Source organism: Leptonotus elevatus, chromosome 1 (genome assembly GCF_054856555.1).
Source record: "Leptonotus elevatus isolate MCC_2025b chromosome 1, RoL_Lele_1.0, whole genome shotgun sequence".
In the NCBI taxonomy this organism is placed as follows: Eukaryota; Metazoa; Chordata; class Actinopteri; order Syngnathiformes; family Syngnathidae; genus Leptonotus; species Leptonotus elevatus.
In genome coordinates, this window is record NC_141239.1 from 46,566,370 (window position 1) to 46,585,704 (window position 19,335).

At 38.1% G+C, this 19,335-nt stretch overlaps 1 protein-coding gene across 1 annotated transcript; it reads right to left on the minus strand.

The window, feature by feature from the left end:
• Positions 1–384: 384 nt before the first annotated feature.
• On the minus strand, positions 385–17,399 carry clcn7 (Cl-/H+ antiporter 7). The gene is made up of 25 exons (XM_086058110.1): positions 17,161–17,399; positions 15,172–15,249; positions 13,868–13,933; positions 13,608–13,673; positions 13,381–13,513; positions 13,142–13,251; positions 12,988–13,068; positions 12,829–12,891; positions 9,596–9,679; positions 9,399–9,492; positions 8,926–8,990; positions 8,474–8,590; positions 7,176–7,230; positions 7,015–7,075; positions 6,347–6,488; positions 5,037–5,130; positions 4,781–4,953; positions 4,606–4,657; positions 4,378–4,505; positions 4,149–4,234; positions 3,927–4,062; positions 3,003–3,062; positions 2,743–2,919; positions 2,588–2,668; positions 385–1,525 (listed from the first exon to the last, which is right to left on the minus strand). Exons 1-25 carry the CDS (start codon positions 17,272–17,274, stop codon positions 1,439–1,441), a joined length of 2,403 nt encoding a protein of 800 aa, XP_085914236.1. The 5' UTR covers positions 17,275–17,399; the 3' UTR covers positions 385–1,438.
• Between the last annotated feature and the right edge of the window lie 1,936 nt (positions 17,400–19,335).

Sequence of the window (19,335 nt, forward strand, 5' to 3'; positions counted from 1 at the left end):
AAGTAATTTTGCCACTTGCTGTCTGATATCACCCATGCTCAAGAAACAGCTAGGACCAAGCAAGGCTCAGATTGCTGACCAAACCCAGAAAAAAGGGTGGTTACCTTACCTGTACCCTGAGCAACTTTGGTGTCATTTTCAGTCGACAGCGAGTGGCGAAATGTCCGCCCCCTGATATGGATAAAAAGAGTTTACTGCTTAACTCATGCTCAACAAATGCAATATTATTCCGAAGGTGTGCTTCATGTTGTAGAAAAGTCTCATCCACAGACTATACCCAGGAAGGCTGTTTTTAAATGATGCACCCACCACACAAATTGATACACAGAGGGCTGGATTCAGTCTGTTTATATGTTTACAAAAGCATGAAACAACTCATTTTTATGATATAATTTATTTTATTTCACAAAGTCTAATCCTGCAGTTATAAAATAGAACATGGGCTTTATTTTTAACATGGAGAACTGTACAACACAAATGGGACAAGCGTAAAACGAAAGACGGTAACAGTGACAAGTATGACAATGCAGAGACAAAATGTTCTAATAGGATAAAAATTAAAAATCAAATTTTTTAAATTCTGCATTGTATCAACAGATAAAGATTGCTTGAGTTATAAACTATGCTTACATTCATTCATATTGAACTTTCTGTGTCACACAGTAGTTTTCAGTAGTAGCCACAGTGCAAACATCTTTTGGTGATAAATATGTATAATCAATTGTAAAGTCGATTTTTTTTCTCTCCAGTCAGCATGATGTGGAAAATAAAGCAGACCAACTGAAGAATGAGAATGTACTATAAAAACACACTTGCCAGGTTGTATGAAACTCAAGACTTTTGCCGCTCTCATGCATGTTCCGTTAAAACTAAAACAAGGAATAAATAACAAAAGTCTGTCAGTGCAAAACTACAGAACATGAGTGGAGGGGGGGGGGGGGGGGGGGAAACATGAAACAAACACCTACTTTTTTTAGTACCGTTTTACTGTCCAATTGCAAAATCTAGAATTGATGTAGTGCACAAAAGCATTGTTATAAATTATTCAACTCTACTTAGTCTGCATTACAACAACTTCATCATCACCACTTCACTACCTGTCAAATAGCGGAGGGATTATGAGAATTTTCCTTGAAACAAAATCATCCGTCACGGGTGAGAACAAACGTTGACAATATTGAACCAAAAACAGAAGATGCGAACAAGGTAGCGTGAGATCGTTTGAGACGGACAAACAACAAAGTGTGTGTGCAGAGGAAGCTACTGGATGATTTCCATTCAGCGTGTGGGAAAAGAAACACGGGGGTGATCAAGCCCTTTGCCTGCAGATGTTTTGGTTGTCATGGTAACCCTCTTTGACCATCACGTTAGGCACTTGTCAGAGTCGGGGGAATGCTTGATGGCACTGTTTTTTGCATGCATGCGTGTTGTGTGTACACTATGTCTGGGCCAGCTGAAGTTCCTCCAGTCCGTGTTTACCCAGGTGATATCTGGCCAAGTCTTTCCTGGTCACTAGTCCAACCACCTGCAGATTGCAGAGAACGAGCAGTACAGGCAATCAGCATCCCAAATGTAAACACTAACACCAACAGTGCTACCAAGGGCGAAGATTTTTAAAAAGCACATTCGGGAGTAAGTAAGAGAACATTCAGTGAAGCGCAAATCTCCAAGGCCGAACAATAATGCCAGTGGGCAGTAAATTCCTCCCACCCAGCTCAGTGACTGGTGTAAAACTTTAGATGCTTGTAAAAATATTCTCCTTTGTTAAAAAACAAAACAACAAAATGAACCGCCAAGCTTAGTAGCAAATGTAAATTGTGGTTAAATTCACAAGATAATGTTACAACCATTCAAGTCCTGTTGGTGGCAGTAAAGTGCTTTGCATTTTGGCGTACAAATGTAAAAAATAAATAAATTAATTCAAAAATGGAGTAACAGTTACCGTAGTTGTGTTTTATATGTCACACTAGACATTGGCACTGATGTCAACACGCATTTCATTATCTGAATACAAGATGCCGTGTGAAAGCACACACTATGTAATATGGGTAGGTGGAATTTTCTCTTTCGGCTCTAATACATTAACTCATTCATGTGAAATATTTCTTTTCATTTAATTTAATTTTTTTATGAAAACCTAGAATTTTTTTATTGTACATTTATAACAGATATAAAATTATCATGCGATTAAACGCTCCTTATTTTTTATATTAGGCCCGTCAGGCGATTACATTTTTTAAAATTGTAATTATCACATGACTTCACTAGTTAACTAACGATTAATCACAAATTTTATATGTTCTAAATGTACAATATTTTTCCCCCCAGGTTTTCATACTCTTAGCAAAAGTGGAAACAAATGTTAAACTAATAGGAATAGTTTAAATTCATTTTTGACGTCTATAGCCGTCAATGGCAGTAAATGAGTTCATTTAGCAGTAAATCTGCATACAAATGCAGGAAGTCATTTTCCGAGTAGTGTCGTCTAGTATTTCCGATGTAAAGTTTTTTTCCCCCTGCAATTGACTGGCAACCAGTCCAGGGTGTCCGCCGCCTTTTGGCCAAAGAGACAATTGTCCATGCTTACCCTGTTCTCATCATCCACCACAACCAGGTGCCTGAGGCCCAGCGCTCTCACCAGCTTAAACACACGAGGAAGAGATGTTTCCTGCAAACAAATAGCCACTCTCTAATTCCCACTCCATTCACTTCAAAGCCACAGACAACAAACATGTGCAATACCTGTGGAACAGTGTAGGGTGTTGGGTTCATGAACTCGGAGAGGTCCATCATACACTCTCGCTCATCTTGGGAGACGTGGATGCTTTGGATAGGCGGGAAGCGTGGGTAGGCGTCCCTGAAGTCCTTCAGCTGGAGTTTCCTTTGGGTCAGCCGCGAACGGGCCAGCTCCACAAACACCTGCGAGCACAGAGCGGGGACTAGCCACGGCCGATTCTGCATATATAAATACCTGCCACGCCTGCCCGCCTCCTGCCACTGACCTTGTGCTTCAGGAGAACGATGAGCTGTGAGCGAAGGATGAGACCGCAGAGCTTTGCTGGCTGAACGGAAGGGAAGAAGTCGAAGGAATTCATTTTGAGGGCCAGCAGTCACATGGGAAATATTTGGATCATGTGTCATAAGGGACTGGAGTTTAGCTTTTGCTGACTGTGAGGATTAGCAAGGGAATAGCAGCTGGCACAAATATGGATGTTATAGTGGACCCTTGGAAGTAGAACACAATCACTCCAGAGGCTATTCGACTTTTGTAATAATATATATTTTTGGATTACAAATGAAGTATGAATTATTTGTAATACTGTATATTCAATATACATAAGAAGTGAAGTAGGGGTGTGCCCAAAAAATCGATTCTCATAAGAGTCGCGATTCTCATTTAGTACGATTCAGGATCGATTGAATTTAAATTATTTTATACTGTCTTGCCTTTGTCTGTGTGTGCCTTTATTTGGAGCGCTGTTCATGTTGTACCCAGTTTGGCCACTGAGGGGCAGTGTGGTTCATATACACTGTTAAGTTGTAGCCACATTAGAGAGTAGAAGGAAAAAGTCACGATCAAGTTATTCCAATAAAAGTTGTTTTTAGCGAGGAGCCGTTCTTTTGAGTGATAAAAGTGTCGCGAGTGGCGCACTAATTAGCATTAGCGAGTCAGACTGGAGTAGATCATTACAATTCCTTGCACATCTATAGATTGAAGCAAAAATCATTGTCAATCAAATCATTTTCGATTCCGAATCGAATCGCAGACCCAAAAATCGGAATCGAATCGTGAGACATTCAAAGATTCCCACCTCTAAAGTGAAGTACGCTAATTTGATGAGTACAAGCTTAAATGGTAACATTTCCACTTGACTATCTTTGTGAAACACACTCAAAGACTAAGGAGAGAGAAGAATCCCTCGTACCTCTTCACCGGAATCACCTTGCACCACCACCACGGGGAAACCGTTGTGATTGGTCGATGTGTTGCTCAGGATGTCAACAATGGTTCCCACCTTCTCTACCTTGTTCAAACATGTGACAGGAGAGCTCATCACTTCTCTAAGGGACATGGAAATAAGTCACATTAGATGATTTAGCATGCTTGAACTTCAGTATGTTTTTCTCCAGAGGAAAGAGGATGTTACCGAGCTGTTAGCCAGTGTGAGGTGGCGGGAGCTTCCAAATGCAGGAAGGGAATACTCTGCAACTTAATGTGGATGTCATACAGACCCTGACAGAAAAAGGCACAAGATCCCATTCACTGTGTGTTTTGTCTATGAAAAGTAACTGTGCTTTTTTTTCGTTCTGAAACGAAATGTAGCAGTATTTGTACAATCTGACACCAATTTGATGTGACGCTTAGACTGTGCGTACCTCCACAAAGTAGTCTCCTACGATCTTGGCCGTCATCAAGACTAGCATGATGGGAAGGCCATACGTGATGTTGCCTGTGGCCTCCACCATGATGACAGTCAAACTCAGAGTCATCCTCACAATGCCGCCTGCACACATACTTGGTTACCATTCTTTGGCATTTGACACGATCGTGGATCAAGTCAAACTGGTGAGTGCTGTTACCCATTAGAAGTTAAATCTACTCACCTAATTGAGCTGCAGCTCCAATCAAGGCATATTTACCAGGATCAGCCCAGATCTACACAAACATTACTGTTATAAAAGAGGGTATAGTTTTTTGTGCAGCTACAAATAAGTTAAATTTAGGTTTAAAGCGCTATACGACTAAAGAACAAGACATCCCTTCCAGATGAAAACATACCGAATCCTTGGCCGAGATGGCAGACAGGAGAATTCCGCACAGTCTTCCCCAGGCTGCTCCAATAAGCAGAGAGGGGATGAAGACTCCAGCCGACACAGTGAGGCCGTAAGTCCAACAGGCCAGGAAGAAGTATGTGAGGGTGAACAAGCCCAGTGTCAGAGGGTTGTAGGATCCTAAAAAAAAAGAGACATATTCAACACTTGTTTTCTTCACATACTGTTAATATGCCTTCTGAACAGTCATCCCAACTATTTACCTGGCTGGTTGTGGAAGAGGCTACGGACACTTCTCTCTGGAGTGTTGAAGAAGGCTGTTGCCATGGAATTGTACTCCCCATCTGCACAGAACAGCTGTAGGTACGTGCAGAAAACATATGAGAAGACAAAAAGGAAAATACAGCTTTTCCCCACCAGAGGTGTACTTCCCCAAAAATTATAAACAAATGATACTATGTATAGTCACAGAAGAGATTTTTTTCCTTCCGGGGGCGTAACCAAAATATAATTGAGAAGCACTGGTGTATCGTGTGGTTACTTCCTGAAAGGTTGGCACCGCACAAGACAAGGATTAAAAAAAAAAAAAAAGGAAGTTGATTGCATAACACATTCACAAAACATCCCCCCCCCCTGTACCTTAACAAATAGCTGAAATTCAATAATTACAATTGTGTTAAAAAAAACAACAACAACAATCCAGTAAGATTAGTAAAGTAAGTAAATGTCTGCTATCAAAACACATCTTGAGGCAAATGAGTCCAATTAAAATGATTTAATAGAGCAGGGGTTCTCAACCTTTTTTTCCAGTGACGTACCCCCAGCGCAAAACAGGAAATAAAAAAGACAGAGTGTTCTCAAAAAGAAATAATTAACAGAATTTTAAATAAAGTTTTCAAGTGATTGACAGGTGATTCTAGGTGGCATATGATATAAGTTGGGTCGAACCATTCTGGTATGGGAAAGATGCTGGGTTTTTGGGACACTGAAATTAAATACCCTATTGAATATAAAAGTCATTTTATGAACTTAATATTTTTCTGAAATATTAACAAACTTTTGAAATATATTTTAATATCTCACGTACCCCTATTTGAGAACCACTGTAATCGAGTACTACAGTAATTTCTGGACCATAAGGCGCACCTGACTATAAGCTGCGCTAGCTAAATTTGGGGAATACTTGAGTTTGTTGCACATATAAGCCACTCCCGACTGTAAGCCGCAGGTGTTTCAATGTTACGGCACCGGGTTCCCGCTACTTTATTTTCCATAATGAGGGTGCAAATTGTCTCTCTCTTGTTCTGTCTCTCCTGCTGTATTTGGACTTACTTAGTTTGTTTTGCTCTGTCTGTCGCTCTTGCGCTTCCTTCTAGTGCGCCCCCTTGTGATCTGATGGATAAGCCGCACTTTTGTATTAGCCGCAGGGTCGAATGTTGAAAAAAGTAGCGGCTTATAGTCCAGGAAGTGGTACTTTATCTGCTTTTGCATGTCAGTTTAATTTATGAAGCAAAAGCATCTTTTTTGGATTTCAGAATGATCGGCCATAGAACGCTGAATTGTGTGCGTTCACCTGCAGAGGGTACTCCTCCATGTGGTCGGGGTCGAGAGGTTGGCAGTCGTCGGAGAAGTAAATCATGGTGAAAGACACTGTCCCGGTCACCGCAGCGACCAACATAGCCTCCATCACTTGCAGGCAAGGCCGGTGGACGTACCTGATGCACACACGGGATCACGCCGTGATTTTGACAAACATGCTTTTAAAGCCACAGTAGTTATAAAACAAATATAAGATTATGAAGCATGACAGGGATTTGCAGTCTCTGCTTAACCCCAAATCAAGTTGAGCTGTTCTGGTAGGCTTTTCCTGTCTTTTTTTTTTTTTTTTGCTTCCTAGCACAAACATGCTTTTGTTTGTTTTCTTCGTATTTGGAACTGTTCATAAATATGACCACCTTATCCAAACACAAAAATTTAAAGTATTAACAACAAGTGTCTTTGCAGAAGTCAACTTACATCCAGAGTGATCTTACCTGTTCTGACAGTGTGACTATTTTTACACTTAACTCACACGATTCCTGATGATGTGTGCACAAACAAGAAAGTACCCTGCACGGGCACATTTTTTAAATTTTTATTGTTGCTGCCAGACACAAACCAAGAACACATGCGTCATCTGACCTTTTGATGTTAATATCATTCAAGTGTTTACCGGCTGGGGGTTGGCTGCCCCTCCCTCACCTTATCCTGAAGATGGTCAGCCAGTAGTTGAGAACGTTGAACAGAGCTCCCAGAAGTCCACCTTGTATATGAAAAGGTTAAAATAAGTTTATTTTGTACTCCACACTGCAATCAAACTGATTGTTGAGACGATGCGTGCAGAAATAATATAATAATTGTACCTATAGCACCCATGGCAATGAACAAGGGAATTTCATAGAGGTAATAGGCCACACTCTGAGAAAAGAATCAAATGATATGTCGTCATTTATACAGATTTAACATTATCCGGAAAAGACAAACAAACAGTATTAACCCATTAAGGCCTAAAGCGCCTGGCAAAATATGGCTCTAAAACCTATGGGTGACTTTAGAATCACCCCCGAAAAGCTGAAGTTTTCCTGGAAATTTAACAATATTGCCAATGCCTACTAAATATTTGATATATCAGCTCTTGAAGTAGATAGAAACATAATTCCAAAAACATTTTGGAGCTTTCACCTATGGCATTCACACAAACCTAGGTTTATTATTATAAACAGTCAATATTAACTCATTCACTGCCATTGACGGTTATAGACGTCAAATATTCATTTGAACTATTTCTATTAGTTTAACTTTTTTTTTTTACACTTTTGTTAACGAGAGTATGAAAATCTAGAAAAAAATTGTATTGCACATTTAGAACAGATATCAAATTTGTGATTAATCGTGAGTTAACTCGTGAAGTCATGCAACTAATTACAATTAAAAAAATTATCGCCTGACGCTCCTAATTTTTAACAATCTTTTCTTTCTTTTTTTAAATCGCGTCAGGCGATTAACATTTTTAATTGTAATTAATCGCATGACTTCAATAGTTAACTCATGATTAATCATAAATTTTATATCTGTTCGAAATGTACAATAAAAAAAATTCTAGGTTTTCATACTCTTGTTAATAAAAGTGGAAAAATGTTAAACTAATAGAAATAGTTCAAATGAATATTTGCCGTCAATAGCCGACTTAAATGACTTAAAAAAATAATAATTCAACAAACAACTGTGTTGCAGCTGCGGTTATATTTACCTTCAACACAGCGCAGTTGTAATAAACTCAGGAAATCGAGTGGTAATTATTCGTCATCCATTCCAATACAAAGCCGTCTAGATTTTGCACATCCTCATTGTCTACAAACATATTTCTTAACAATATGCCAATGTCGACGGTTACACTAGTTCGAAGTCCTCCCGCACTGTTGTCAATCGCATCATTTATTTCATAACTCCTGCATATCTGTGTCAGCCATAAATGCTCGAATAAAATTCCAACACATGCTACACGTCACCCTCACATGTATATTCTGATGCATTTCATCGGCTAAGAAACCGAGAATCAACAGAAGAAGACGTGCCCGCTTTCCCGGATCTAAAGGTAGACGAGCGCTAGAGCGCTTCCGGCTCTAATGGGTTAATGTATTTATGACATTTAGGTACTTACGCCATTCTCAAATCGTCCAAAGTTGATGAGACCAGGGTTGGAAAGGTCACCTGGGTTATTGTGGTAGATACTGAGGAAGAAGTTCAGGGTAAAGGTGGAGATCATAGATGCAAAGAACTGCAGAGGAAAAGGAAAGACATCACATAGGTGAAGATAAAAAGAAGAGTAATTATTGGTAGTTTGCAAAAGCTTTTCTTATCTGCCCATATTCCATAAAAGAAGCCAATAAATTGATGATGAGGGTGCACACAGTATTATGCTTGCAGCATTGGCACTTAATATGCAGCTTATTTTGCAGCATATGTTTATGTAAGGCTGCCAATTAACAGATGCTGTTTGGTGGATGACTGCCAAGTGGGTGTATTCAAATAATGCTGTATTTTATATTTTTTCCATTACTGTGATAGTTTTCGATGTTATTATTAAGAAATCCTGACGTGTATGTGACTTACTATCCTCCAAGTGAGCATCTGATTCCAGAATGAAGCACCTTCTTCAAGAGAGAAAAGCACGCCACCTGTAGACCCAAGACAGAACATTTCAGACACTCGGACAAATGTGAATGTTGTTGTTATGTTGCTGGCCATTCTCATCCAATGCAAAAAAGTGTTTGGGAAACATTTCAGTTGAAAAAGGACGTATTTTTGCCACAAAAAGTCAAATTGACGGAGGAAAAACAGGCAAGTGCCTATAACACAGGTCTCACACTTCGCATATCAGTGCCCGCAGTTAAACTACTTAAAACTGCTGCTCAATTTACACAAATGTCAGTGTTATTTCTTAATGGGCACACGCCTTTCCTTTGAACCTTCTACATCGGCTTGATCTGGGTGAACTGCGGCTCTACTGATTCTCACTAAACATCTCTGAGACTGCGACTATTAATATCGCCCCAACTCCAATTTGATAAGCTTGTTGATTTTACCAACTGGAGCTCCAAAAGCAGCGGAAACTCCAGCAGCAGCTCCAGCAGAAACAAAGTCTCGTTTTTCTGTGTCCCTGCGGAAGTATTCAAAGATCTGCAAACAGGCACACAAATATTTTCAACACGTACTACAATTAAAACAAAAAGGCTGGCATGGTGTTACAACCACACACACGCGTCCACGCACACACACCAACCTTAAAGTCTCTTTTTAAAGAGGTACTCCTGCCCTGGGAGACGCCTGCAGCTACAACTGCACCGGAGTGGATCATAGGACCTTCCTATAGGTTGGGGGAGACAAGGTATCACCATAAAATTGATGGGATACATAAAATATATATATATGGTACTACCAAGTAAAATTACATTGAAAAAAAGAAGAAGGAAAAAAATAAAAATGGTACAACCAAGGCAAATTGAGCCAAGGCTCATATTTTACATTAGAACAATCTAACAGCAACCCACCAAAAAGAAATGTCACCAAAACTATTGCTGCATACCAAAATAATGATTTTGTCAAGTTACCGGTACTCAGATATTTACAAACTGAGTGGAAATCTTGGCCTCGAGTTAACCTCAAAGCTATTATTTTGGTGTATGAATAGCAATGTGGATACACACGATGATCGATGAGAATTCAATTTCTTCTGTCTGTCACTAATGTATACATCACTGGCATAGGCTATGGAGGACCAAAACTGCCAACATTTAAAATGACTAAATCAATAAGTAAATGAATAAAAGTGAAAATAAAAACGGATGTAAAAATACAATTCAAAAATTAAGTTCAAGAAAATAAATATAAATGAAATAAAAGTAAAGTAGTAAGTAAAAAACGAGATTCAAAAAATAAAAATAAATGTCGAAATAAATACAAAAATTAATATATAAATATAATGCAAAAAAAAAAATACACAAATAAAATTTAGATTTAAAAAAAAAAAAAAGAGTTTAAATAAATACATAAATAGAATTAAACATCAATCAATAAATAAAAATGCTCTGCTCTCACATTTATTTCATGCCGCAGACACTCTGTCAGGTCGAAATGTTATTCAAATGAGGGGGTGGTCCTAAGCGTGTTGGGTCGGCGAACAAGGAAGTCTCGCCGGCTTGCATTGGAAAGTTCCAACAATGGACGACTATCTTGACCACTGTGGATAGTCGTCCATCGTTGGAACTTTCCAATGCAAGCCGGCAAGACTTCCTTGTTCGCCGACCCGCTCACTCTTACGAAGTTTGCAATGGTGGAGCCCAACCCAAGACACGCTTAGGACCGCCCCCTCATTTGAATAAAATTTCAACCTGACAGAGCGTCTGCAGCATGAAATAAATAAATGTGCGAGCAGAGCCTTTTTATTTATTGATTGATGTTTAATTCTATTTATATATTTATTTAAACATTTTTATTTTTAAATCTCGTTTTTATTTTTGTATTCATTTTTACTTTTATTTATTTATTTAGGGATATACAGTGCTGCTCAAAAGTTTGTGAACCCTGCAGGCATGGTCAGATTTATTTCAAATTATAAAATATTAAAATAACCTTATTAAATGTTTAGTTATACCCCAATCTACAACGCTGACATTGAAAATAATGGACTTGAACAAAAATAATGATAATATTGTCATTCATTCTTGAACAAATGTTGTTGATTTAAGAAAAAAACGATTTCATGAGTGCAAAAGTATGTCAACCTCTCACTTAATCGGACATTGCACCTCCTTTTGCAATGAGAACTTGATCCAAACACTTTATTTCTATTTTGGGGGAATTTTTGCCACTCTTCCTTGCAAAATGCAGCCAGTTGAGAGAGGTTGGATGGGAGTCTAGCATAAACTGCCCGCCTCAGGTCCCGCCATAGTATTTTGAAAGAATTTAAGTCAGGATTTTGACTGGGCACATCCAGAACATGAATCTTCAGACATTCTTTGGTTGTATTGCTGGAATGCTTTGGATTATTGTCACGTTGCATGATCCATCATCTACCAAGCTGTAACTTCACAAAGGACGGCTTTAGGTTATGACTCAGGATTTCACAATATTCCTCTAAATTCATGATTCCCTGGATTATGTGGAGTTGTCCTGGTCCTGAGGATGAAAAGCCAGCCCAGAATTTTACATTCTCACCACCCTGCTTCACTGTAGGGTGAAGGTTTTTTTGCTAGTATGCAGTGTTGACTTTTCACCAAACATGACTGTTTTAGTTGTAACCAAACTTTTTTGTGAGCAGAGGCCTCTACCTAGCAAGCCTTCTATGAAAGCCTTGTCGATGGACTTTTCTTCTGATTGTTGAAGCATGCACATGTGTGCAAATCCCTTGATGTGATGTTCAAGTGGCATTTTACCTGAATTATCATTTTTCTTGATGTTCTTGCTGATATTTTAGAAGGTCGTCCACTTTTAAGCAGGATTGTAGTAATTTTCAGTGTTCTCTAGTAGCAGATGATCTGCTTCACAGTAGAATGATGAAGCTCAATTTTTTTAGATGACTTTATAGCTTTTCCCAGACTGATGTGCTGTCACTACCCACTTGCTGAGGTCCCCTGAAATTTCTCTTCCTCTCAGCATGACTGACCTGTATGGGTTCACCTGGGTAAGACTAAAGTGACGTGGTTTTGTCTCAGTCAGTGATGCACAATTTCTTTGCTAAATTTCATTGGTCAATTTGAGTGGTTAGTTTCGCTACCAATGTGTCCTACCTGATCCTACTTGACTGCTTGTTTTAAGCAATGCAGCTCAGGGTTCACTTACTTTTGCACCTACATGAATTGATCAAAAACGATTTTTAATTAAGTTCTGACTACGCAATTGATTAAAAAAAAAGAACAATGCATTTAAATGCTAAACCTACACCTGTTATTTTATATCAAATGTAATGGTTCAGATTGAACAACAAAATCAGCTTGAAACAATTGGAAAGTCAAAATTGCTCAAGAGGTTCACAAACATTTTAGCAGCACTGTATATTTTGTCGTTTTTATTTACATTTATTTTTGTATAGAATTTTTGAATTATATTTTTATATCTGTTTTTATTTTCACTTTTATTCATTAATTTATTTATTTAGTCATTTATTTTGGCAGGTTTGGTCCTCCATAATATACAGATTATTTTTTTAAAGAATTAAGCGGAATTAGGCCTAGGGGATCTGTTTATGTTTAAATGATTGACATATAACAATAATAATATTAATGATATTAACAATATTAATAATCAAACTGTTCATTTTATTTATAAGCGCCTTACTGCAGTAATGTTGTTTCAAGTGTGAAAGAAGAGATCATCTGAACATGTGGGCTGAAATTATTGTAAAACATTTATGAACAAGGAATAAATATTTTGATATGACATTCACTGTGAAGTGTTATCATGCTCATTTAAACTAAATGAAGCCTACATTTCCAACTATTTGGGAAGAGTTCTTACCTTTCCAACAGCAAGTCCACCCACCACTGAGCAAATAACACCACACACTTTCACCACCAGAGTCTGACAAAGAACACACAACACGTAATACACATTACAATGTGTGTTGTTGGGTTTTTTCCCCTATTAATTGGCAATCTCAAGTTCATGTGTGCATACCTTGAGTCGAACCACTCTAGGAATCTTGACTCCGTTCAGGTAACACTTGATTTGCGGAATACCACTTCCTGCTGCTATCGGCTTAATATAGTGGATGGAAGAAGCAATGAGATGGGTATCATTTCTTCTCAGATTTTTTAAATCTTTCCCTTACCTCAAAAAAGGCAACAATGATTGCTCCCATCATGACAATAGCGGAGTTTAGGACAGCCCAAAGGATGAGAGAGAGAGACAGTCCACCCACCTCTGTAAACCTGTCTATATCTGTGAAGGTCAATGGTTAAGGGAAGATCTGAGCTTGCGCTGAGAAGTAAGAACCTATCAAAATGTTTAACTATCAACTCATAACCACCCAGTTTATTGAAATGCATCTTAGAGGAAGCATCAGGATACTTTCTTTGACAACTCGGTATTTGATTCCAGCCAGCTGCTCCACCACAATGTCAATGAAACAGGCAATCAGGCCTGTCAGAAAGCCGATCAGGCCACAGACCACCCAGCGACTGATCTCCAAACAGCGAAAACCCTAACACGATGAGAAAAGAACGCGGGGCAGCGCTTACATCAGAATACGTTTGAATGTTCATTCATCACTTAAGCGGGGTTTCCAACCCACTCACCAGGTAACTCATACGCCTCTCCTCCTCTAAAAACAGCTGGTTCTCGATGTTATCATAGTCAAGACTCTAAACACATAAAGAAATGCAAATAAACGTTGTCATATGCAAATGAAAGTCATATTTGTTATTGTTATCATTCATGGGTGAGATTCCAGACACAGAGCAAATCAACTTTACTAAAGGGTCACATTCAAAAAGTCAATTTTGCAAACATCCAAATGACTGCGGCAGGAATTTTTAGGGGGGGAAAAAAGGGTTACCTCATATTTGAGTGACAGCAGCTTCTCATTATGGGGGATTTCTTTGGGATGACCCCGATGAGACTCCTGCAAGTGGAGGGGAGAGACATGAAAACTCAATTAGATAGCTGTTAAGTCCACCCCTACTACGGTCGTTATTTGTATACTACCTGGATAGTGGGCATTGCGTCAACAGGCTGTGATTTTTAAGAGTGTTTTGCTCAAAGGCACAGTGTTTAGGAAGAGTGTAAAACTATATGACAAAAGGTTACTGTCTGAATTACTGAACTTAAATATAATATTATACTATACTATACTATATTAAATACTGTACCATAATACATTTGTTGAAAAGATGAGAAATATCAAATATAAAAAGACGTGCACAACAGGGATGGCGCTACACCAGCAGGGCTAGAGGGGGTGATGGCCCCATCAGAAATCTGTGTAAACGGTAAATGGACTGAGCTTATATAGTGCGTTCTACACCATTTGGTGCTCAAAGTGCGTCACGTCCAACCACTCGCATACAACCAGTTAAGCCCCTCCGGCATTTTACTTGACATTCTAAAATATATTATTTACAAATCCCTTTCTCAGCCCAATTTTGTATCAGTCAAGTCCCCATTTAGCTCCGGGAGATAAAAAATTCTGGAGCCGTGCATTCTGCACAAGGAAACACATAACCCTAATAGCCGCCACTGAAAGGGTCACCAGGTAATCTCTGCTTTGAGCAAACAAACATCCTGGCCAGTGTGGCCAATGCAAAATGTTTTTACGGAAAACACTGAATTTCAGGTTGCAAAAGCGTATGAGCATTATTACAGCGAGTAGATAGTAGTCTCACAAACTCCTGCCTGAGAAAAGGGTGAGCACGAAGATATTCAAGAATCACGTGAATCTATTATCTTCAGTCTCAGAGGGAAATGATTGCTGTGTTCTACTAAACCAAATGATGGTGTCATGCCTCAGGACAGTCATGTGACCCTCAGATGCAACTTACCGCATCATGCTCTCGTACGCACATATTTTAAATGAATTTCAACGTTTATTGCATTTTAATGAACAAGATTGGTTTAAGAAAGACTCATTTAAGGAATGATACTGTGATCAGATTTAAGCCTTTTCATTCACAAAATAAGCCAGGTGTAGACTAACTTTTTGCACTGGTTGCAGTTGTGTGTCTAACATTTTTTCTTGGTTGCACCAGCACTAGTTAGTTTTACACAAATTATCCACGACAGTGCATTGACAGAGCCACCAACCTGTAGAAATAAACTTCCTGAATAGTTGATCTGAATTGACATATTTTAAAAGTTCTGTACCTCATCTGATGTGATCTCCTCTTCTAAATCCACATTGCTGAGTCTCCCTATTTGAAATACAGCACCTCCTCCTGATGTCTACAGAGAAGACAAAAAACAAGAAATACATCTGTTTATGAATGATTTGTGAATGACAACTTACAACAACAGCCAATTACGAAGAAAAAAAACATTACCGTAGCACTACAATTCATGCCTTTTCTTCTTACTTAAACTTGTATTTCAGCATTTAACAACACATTTTTAGTAATAATTTATTTAGCCTCAGTAATTAAGCACAGTCTCAATGAGACAGAAGTAAGAATTTGCATGGAAAATATTATGTACTGAAATAACAAAGAGTTCAGTGTGCTTCCACCTTTTCCACCTTTCGTGAGGACAAGAGTGACATGAATAGTTCTGGTGGAAGTACAGCTCATTTTCCAGTGTTGTTACGTAAATGGAACAACTGACTACAACGAATGTAGCAGACAAACAGTGAATATGAAATTTGATGAATGACTCATCTATTTTAACAATCCTTTCATTTCTTCTTATAGCAAAATGTAAACAGTAAAACAGACAAATCAAGACAATCTGAAACAATTTGGGTAAAGATTTAACAGAATGAAATTGTGCCATCTTATATCATGGACGGCAATAACACATTTTAGAAATCGATTATGATTATGGTTGATTGTGGGGGCGATTGAGGGGAATGGTAAGATCTACTTGGCTGCAACCAGCAGACACATCTATCCTTTTGGCACAATACTGGCCTAAACTGTGCATTCAGAAAGAATTTCTTTCAACCATCCATCCATCTTTTGCATTACTTGTCTACAGTGGGGCCGTGGGTGAGCTGGAACCTATCCCAGCTGACTTCGGCCGAGTAGTAGTTGAATCCTAAACTAGTCGCCAGCCAATCGCAGGGCAAAGATACAAACATTCACACTTACATCTAGGGGCAATTTAGTCCATCTTCAGTTGACCTAAGAAACATGCTAGTGAATGTTTATGGAATGTGGGCGAAAGCCGCATTACCCAGAGAAACCCATGCAAGTATGGGGAGAACATGAAAGCTCCACACAGGAAGGCCAGAGCGCGAATTTGAAGCCCCAACTTCAAAATTGTGAAACAAATGGGCCGTCAGAAATTCTCCCGCGAGAAATGTTACGATAATAAAATAATTGATTTTTAGACAAATTAAAACTAATGTATGTAATTATCTTAATGTTGTCTAATTTTAACATCAATATATATTAACATTAACCACTGACCTTCATTATTAATTAACTTTAATAAATAAAACATTTACAGACAAAATTATATTCTGAATTTAAAGTTACAGCTTCTGCTGATAAACAAATTAGGGTGTTATTTTCATTTCAGGCCACATCATAGTTATGGTTTCCCTCAGCGGGCTATCATGAGTCTGACTGCATTTTTAACATAAATTTAATTTGAAATCAGAAGTCATGGAAAATAGTGACATGCTGATGCAAATATGAATACTATTTCGTGGGGGGATGTTAGTATTATTGTATTATATAATATTAGAAATGTTAGCTATTTATAGCTTAATTTATAGTTATAATTTATTTTTAAAAAAAACAACGATTTGATGGCTAAATTCTGGCCCCGTAGCCTTGAGTTTGACACCAGTAAGCTACCCTGTCAATAACATCCTCCCATTTAATCAACTTTGAGGATAAATGAAGGGAAGCAACGATTCAATTCAAAATAAAATTATTTCATTGCATTACTCTTCTGTCATCACGTTATTGTAGCCTTTTGGCATTAAACTTATTTACTCCCTCGAACAACATGCAGCACCCATATGGGGAACATTTGGTTTGCAAATAATACACGTCAATGCAATGTGTGTCGTTGCAAACACGGTGCTAATATGTAGCTTTAAAGATTGTATGATACAATTCAGTGAGAAGATACATGCATTTGTAAGCCTAAACAGCTGTTAGCTTAGCATGCTAGCTGTACTATACAGACCTCTCTGGACTGTTGACGTTTCTCATCGCCGTTTAGCAGCGGCGTCGCTTCGCCAGCGCCACCGGACTCGTCAGCTCGGCTCGACCACGACACTTTCTTCGTGATGTTAGCCATGGCGGCCCCTCCAACTGTTGCCGTGTTACTTCATGAATAGTAATAAGCGGCTAAATAGAGCCATATTCCTCTCAGTTCCCCATGACCATCATTCCTGTGACTCGTGACGCTTAAGGTCGCGTGCCGGACCAATAATGTACGTTTGTCGCAATGAATGATGGGGCTTGTAGTTTTTTAACTAACAAGTCGACGGGAGGCGATCATACAGTGCTTATGATATTATGAACAATGCGTATATGAGTAATTAATAACTATAAATATAACATTTAAAACATTTTACTTCTGGATAAAGGAAATTAAGTAATTAAAAATCCTAAAATGTATAGAAATATTGAATTAAGTTCTGCCGAATTTAATAGCGAATAGTTTTAATGTAATTTTTAATTTACCTTTAAATGTGCCATAATTTAATTGGACAGACATATTAGGCATATATATTCCAACTGCATTGAGAATTGTTTTTAAGCAATTTACTGCAAAGCCATTCATTCTGTATAGTGCTTGTCCTCATTTGGTTCTAGCAGGTAAGCTGAAACCTTTCTCATCTGATTTTGTGAAACAGGGGCTGAACACCATAGACTGGTCGGTGGTCGCCATGCTGGCAATTGCAGGCCACTCGGAAAAAAATACTTTTAATACTCATATTCAAACCAATGAGCAATGTAACCTTGGATGCAATATGGATATTTGCAATATGGGAAGAATAAAAACAATCCATGCAAGCACGGCAAGAGCACACTCTAAAAAGAGAATTGTTGAACCAATTTAAGATTACAAATTGAACTGTTGACCAACTTTAAAAAAAATCAGTCGGTAACACACGATTGAATTAAGTTAGTCCAAAGTGAGTACATTAAATTGAAGTAATTATGAGTTCCTTAAATGTAATAATTTAGATTGGACTCATTTTGGATTGATTTAATTCAGGTGAATATATTAAGTTGAATGAACTCATAATTCATTCAACTTAATATATTCACTTTGGACTAACTTAATTTAATCGTGTGTTACCGATTGAAGCGATTTTTTTAAAAAAGTTGGTCAACAATTCAATTTGTGATCTTAAATTGGTTCAACAATTCTCTTTTTTGCATGGAAACTCGAAACATGGTATTTCGAATGTGGGGCTCACTTGCTATAACTGCATTGGTGCTATCGATCTATAGTTTTTTTTTTTTTTTTTGACTAGTCATGACAGGCTTTCAACACTGTACACTGTAAAAATGATAACCCTGCTTAAACAAAAAAAATGATGTCCAGATATTACTTCTAAAATATTTGACTTCTCCGAAACCGAGTGACTGATCATTTCATGTTGATGTAAACAATAATAATGTTTGCCTTGATCCAAATTATTTTCTTAACATTTTAGTTACTGAACCAAACTTATTTATTTACTTTTAACTGAATTAACATATTCACTTTGACACCAGTTAATTAACTTATGTATAACCAAATCATATTTCTCGCATTTGATAAAGTTAAAGTTTGAAATACAACTGATTGTCATGCGCATCTAAGTGGGGTGAAATTCATTCTCCACATTTGACCCATCCACTGAGGGAGCAGTAAGCAGCAGCAGGGGCTTGCGCTCGGGGATCATTTGGTCATCTAACCCCCCAATTCCAAACCATAACGCTAAATGTCAAGCAAGGAGACAAATGGGTCCAATTTTTATAGTCATTTGGTATGACCCAGACATAATAATAATAATAATAATAATAATACAATAATGTGTATTGCGCATCTTATAAAGAGGCAAAAAGACTTGGCCAACAGAGTATACTCAGAATATATTTATAATTATGAATCTTAAAACATGAGACATATGCAACATATGATGCAACATATGAACTAGAGATGAGGTGAGGATGGAGAGAGAAGAGGAGAAAGAAGATGATGGAGAAGGCAGAATATCCCATTTATAATATCCCACGGGCAGTCTTTCGAAAGATGTCAGACAACAACAACAACAACAAAACAGATTGTCTTAACAAGCAAATGAGCACACACGTGGTAGCAGGCCTACACAATCTGAGCTGTAATTAGACAATGAAATAC